The sequence below is a fragment of the Trichinella spiralis genome, assembly GCF_000181795.1.
Source record: "Trichinella spiralis strain ISS 195 chromosome Unknown Scfld6656, whole genome shotgun sequence".
NCBI classification, from domain to species: Eukaryota; Metazoa; Nematoda; class Enoplea; order Trichinellida; family Trichinellidae; genus Trichinella; species Trichinella spiralis.
The window spans coordinates 1-5469 of NW_003533595.1; the positions used below are offsets into that span (position 1 = coordinate 1).

The 5469-nt window shown below is 36.3% G+C and overlaps 2 protein-coding genes across 2 annotated transcripts; one reads left to right on the forward strand and one right to left on the reverse strand.

Annotated features, from left to right (window-relative positions):
- Window positions 1-92: 92 nt before the first annotated feature.
- Window positions 93-2361, reverse strand: Tsp_13174 (conserved hypothetical protein). Its single transcript, XM_003366051.1, has 5 exons — window positions 2210-2361; window positions 1875-2005; window positions 1376-1645; window positions 650-1123; window positions 93-271 (listed from the first exon to the last, which is right to left on the reverse strand). Exons 1-5 carry the CDS (start codon window positions 2359-2361, stop codon window positions 93-95), a joined length of 1206 nt encoding a protein of 401 aa, XP_003366099.1.
- Window positions 2362-2494: 133 nt separating this feature from the next.
- On the forward strand, window positions 2495-2823 carry Tsp_13175 (tumor necrosis factor receptor superfamily member 6). The gene is made up of 2 exons (XM_003366052.1): window positions 2495-2617; window positions 2644-2823. The coding sequence occupies exons 1-2, from the start codon at window positions 2495-2497 to the stop codon at window positions 2821-2823; spliced, it is 303 nt and encodes a 100-aa protein (XP_003366100.1).
- The last annotated feature ends 2646 nt before the right edge of the window (window positions 2824-5469 follow it).

The window sequence follows — 5469 nt, forward strand, 5'->3', positions numbered from 1 at the left end:
ATCAACAACAACATTAATATAATAATACTCTCGCTGGTAGTTGTTGTCCCTAGTTCCTGCCGAGACCCATATTCGCTAGCACAACGTTATTACTACTGGGCCAGTGATGTTGCTGGCATGTGACCGACGACCGCATGCGAAGATTGATGCTGCACATGACAACCGCTGCTGACGGCTGGCCCCAACGGTGGAAAAGCAGCCAAATTGAGAGGCGCTTTATTGCCAGAAGCCGGAAGTGAATTTGCCCGACCTGTTGAACTGCTAGAACACACTGCACCAGTGTCAATGGTTCTCTGTTGCTGTTGTTGTTGTTGCTGTTGCTGCTGGCACGCGACCGAAGATTCAGCGACCGTCTCTGGAACATCTTTGGTCGCTCCCATTGGTCGTCTGCCCGTCGGACGACGTCCCGACGTTATGGCTGCGTACGAACAAACTTGCCCGGTCGATCCTCTGCCACTGTTGCTCGTTTCCAAGCAGAGAGATTCGCAAACAGGCCGGGCAGTTTTCCAACCGCCGGAATTATTATCATTATTATTATTATTATTATTGCTGCCGCTGTTATTATTATTTTTGCCAGCGTTGATCAGAGCTGTGTTCAAAGCCGGTGCTGATGCGGTCGACTGATTTCGACTAGAACATGTAGCCGCACCGTTTTTCGTCGGTGAAGATTCCCGCGACGATTGCAAAGATACCGCGTGAGCCGGCGGAGCTCGGCTTGTCCAGCTTCCGCCTGGTCCACCACCGTGCTCACCGCCACCACGCCTAGATCGCCCGTTCCATCTACCCTGACCACGAAAAGTGCCGGCGGTATTTTGACGATTCTGGACCCGATAGGTGCGGCAGTTGTTGTGCAATTCACCATCACGACCGACGTGCTCGTAGGAGCCACGACGACGACGGTTCCAATCCTCTGCCGCCCGGTCAACCGGCGCCAGCATGGGCGGCGTTTTCGACCGCGTCGCTTTTTCCAAATTAGCCGCTTTGTTCGCCTGTCTACCGCGACGAAATCGACGATTCACAACTGGCAAGAAAGCGCCTTCCTCTTCGTCCGCATCGGCGCACTCTTCCATTAAATCTGACCAACAACTCTTCTCTTTGTTTTCTGCAACAGCATCGGCTGGCACTGAATTAACAATAGCTGCTGCTGCTGGTGCTGTGGCTGTTGCTGTCGCTTCTTCTTCTTCCTCTTCAACTTTTACAACCTGCTGCTGCTGCTGCTGTTGCTCTTGAACAGCATTACTCGTCACTTTCTGATTACTATTGTTGTTGTTGTTGTTGTTGTTGTTGTTGTTGTGCTTTTTATCTTTCTTTTCCTTCTTGTTAGTTTCCGGAATGGAATTTTCAGACTTCGCCCGAGTCGACAATTTCGGCATACCCGCTTTGGCGCTTTCGTCGTCGCTGTGAATTAATTTCTCGTTGCGCTTCTTGTTGTGCTTGTTACGACGCGACTGCACGGTTGTCACTTTTTCTTCTCCAATAACGTTAACCAGATCATCCAGCAAATCCGTATCCTTACTGTCGGCGCAATGATTCACTACACAACTGAAATCTTCCTTGCCGTATTTATTTCGACGACGGTACAACAATTGATGATGAACTCTGGCGACGGAATTCGCATCGGTTTTTTCATGTTGAGGAATCCACGCTGGATTAATTTTCGAAAAGAACAAATCATCTACAAAACAAAACAAAAATAATTAAACTAAACTCTTTAACACAACTGAAAAGCATTTTTTTTCTTTATTTATTCAATGAAAAGAGGGAAATCTTCTTAGACAAATTATTTTCTTTCACCCAAAAAAACCCTCCCACTTAAAGCAAGTTCCTTAATGAAAATAAAAGTTCGTTTCATGTAAATGCGAAAAAAAATTTACCATTGAAATAAGAATTGCAACTCGACTTTTTCGGTTCAGGTTTCTTTTCATTTATCTTTGCTGCCATTGACGATAACGCAGAAAGAGTATCACAATTCACCAATCCTTTTTGTATCGCATCAGGGTTCAATCTGAAAACAACAAAAAAAACATATATATATATATATATATATATATATATATATATATATATAATCAATCGATCAATCACCCACTACTCGTCTATTGCATTGCTATAAGCAACATTGAAAATGATTAAAACAAAAACTAACAAAGAAAGAAAACAAAACACAGCATAGATAGCAAAAAAAAGAAATCACAGTTACAATGTTTACCTTAAAGCATTTTTCAACGAGACATCAAAAAGCGAACCCGTTTCAAACACGCATCTGACCGAATTTTCTGCTCTAGATTGATCAGCAGTTGTCATTCTCGATGAAGCAGACGACGACGAATTTTCGGTCGAAAGCGGCAGTTTATCAGTCATGACAGTTTTTGTAGTTGAAAAATGTAAATTCTAAAAGAATATAACAGAAATGAAAGAAGGTGAAAACGAAAATGGAATTTCCATATAGTCATGCTTCATTCGACATGCAACTGTGGACAGCAATTTTGTTCAAATGACGACACAAAATTTTGGTGCAAACAATACCGGCGTCAAATTGTCATGCAAAGAAATAAAAATCGAACGATCAATTGATGAAATCAACAGAAAATTAAGTACAAGTCAACAGTTCAGCAAAGTGAGTGGGGAAAATTTTTTCTAAAGAAAGTCAAAACGTGCTGGCCACGTTCGCTTCAAACATGCCGCTGCCCCGGAGGAACGGAAAAAACGAAACTTTTGGCACGCGACAAATGTCAGCGATACAAATGGTGCTCGGGCACTGGAGCCAACATCGACAACAACTGCAGCGCAAAGGCCAACAGAGCAAGCAGGTCAATTGGGTAATCGTGTTCGCGCAAATAACCACGCAATCGACGTAATGAACAAATGAAACGGTATACTGTACCATAATACAAATTGTCAGGTTAAAATACAGTATACATACGCGAAATTTCAAAAAAAATTATTATATGTAAATTCATATCAGTAATTCATTTATTTATAAATGAAAAATAAAAAATAAATTTCTAATCAAAATCTATCATAAAATTGCATACACAAGACAATTCAATGAAAATACAAATTCGTTAATTTCATGAAATTTAATTTCATCACCTATCCTATGCAAAAATTTCACTAAACTATTTCACTTAATTTATAATACTACTGCACACTGATTAAATGCATGGCTAATCTTAATTAGCTTCGTACTTTGGAAAATCAATTCCTTCTCCAGCAAAATCAACTCAAATTACAAATTCTTTTGAATTTGAAATTGTCAACTTTATTATATAAAATAGAAAACATATTATAACATGAAATGTCATAAAAAGTGATTTATGTTAAATGACAACTTGTAATTTATAATTCTAAATAATTATGACTTTAGTTAAATTTGACTAAAACATTTCAAACTAAACATTACCAAAAGTTTGTAAATTTCAAGCAAAATATGTGCAATATAAAACAAGCAAGATGTCCCTATCATTCCAATTTGAAAAACATTACACTATTAATTGTATTGATACAAAACTCATTTTTTACCTTATCTGTCGATTTTGACTTCTGAAGCAAATAATCAGTATTCTAAAACAGTCGACAAATCTAGTCTGTACATACGAAATTGCATATGATATGTTCACGTACCGCAAAACCAAGATCCCCAAAGTCGGAAATCATAAACTTTGCAAACTTCACTTCTAGGAGAGAAACATTAAAAATAGGAATACAGAATTCACAGAAATAATTTTTAGCCTACCAGTTAAACGATCGGTGCGCTGCTGATCTTCATTGGCTTTTACTTGCAAATCATTCAAAATGTTTCGCGCTGCTTCAGAAAGTGAACAGGAATTACTTCCGTTAGGAATATCGCCTAATGCAGCGGACGCCTTTTTGCGATAATTAGGCTGACTAGCCGCTACCAGCAAAGAATGGTAATCATCGTCAGGCAAATCATTCAAATCAGTATCATGGATACTCTAAATTCATCCATTAAAAATTCTCACTTTAATCACTACACTTTCCCCTGCCTACTTTCTTTTCGTCATTTTTACTCATCGTTGATGTTTTAATAAACTACAGTAATGATGGGAAGACATAAATTACAACGATGAAACTAAATTTCAAGCGTTGCAAATTGCAAGAAAAGAAGACAAAAATAAGTAAAACCCTGTCAGAAACAAATCACCCGTTAGTGAAAGATGGCAAATCAGGGAAGAGATAATAATAAAAAAAGTATTGTTGTTAATACCTCTGCTTTGTCACACATGAATAACCACCAGTTATAAAAAAAACAGCAGCAAGATAATACGGACTTGTCGGCTGATGTAAAGGCGTCGGTCAATGATAAATCAGAAACTAAAACAATATAATTAAATAAATACAAGAAAATAACAAATCATTGACTACTGTAAAAGAAAATTCAATTTCGGATTGTCGGATTTGATCTTTCTTTACCCACAGATGAATAATTCTCACTACTCAACGTACAATTTACGCCACCTAAACTAACAGCTATCAATATTAGAGACTTACAGAGGAAAAATCATATTCAGACATGCAGGTTCGAATATTTTAGCTAAATTAAAAATCAAAAATAATAATCGCAAACAAAGATATTATACATAACTTATAATATACGTACATAACTATATGATAAAAATTCAAATTAAATAATTCTGGACATCGCACAATCAATGGTAAGCAGTGACATCCGAGTGTTATTTGCCATACAATTTAAGCAGTTTTACGAAAAAAATTACACTATTATAATTTGCTTTAATTTCTCATTTGATTTAAATTACAGGTTCAATTACAATTCTGAAATTAAATTTTTTTAATTTAATCTTAATATTTATAATATAACTGTGATAAAATAAGTGATAAGATGAATTTGCTATTTCATAACTTTATAAATCCATAGCAGTGAACGGTAATTGTAGTTTACAAATTTTCGATTAAGATATAACGCTGAAAATAAAGAATGACTGATCTGCAACATACCTGGGGGGGGCAAAAAAAAAATACAAAAAAAAAAATGTTTGTTGGTACCGGAAGTTGGGCCGTTTGTAAATAAAAAAAAAAAAAAGAAAAGGGGGGTACAACGGGTTATTTTGTTTTTGTTTGAATTAAAAAAAATCCAACAAAGAAACTTGGTATAAAATTTTAAATAATAAAAAAAAATTAAAATTTTTTTTTAAATTTGGTCTCCATTTTTTCCATTTAATTAAAAAAAAAAAAAATTTTTCCGGCCTTTTGGTCATTAAATATCCAATAATAAGGCAAAAATATGGGTTTCACCTGGGTTAAAATACTTAAAATAAAATAAAAAAAAAATATTTATACACCGGGGGGTTTATTAAAAAAAATCGTGCTCTTCAACGCCCATAAAAATGGGGCCCACTTTTTGTTTTCTTTAAAAAAAAATAAAAAAACAAAAATTTATAAAAGGATCTCGTCCCATTTTTCTCTCTGCACCCGGAAATTTAAGTA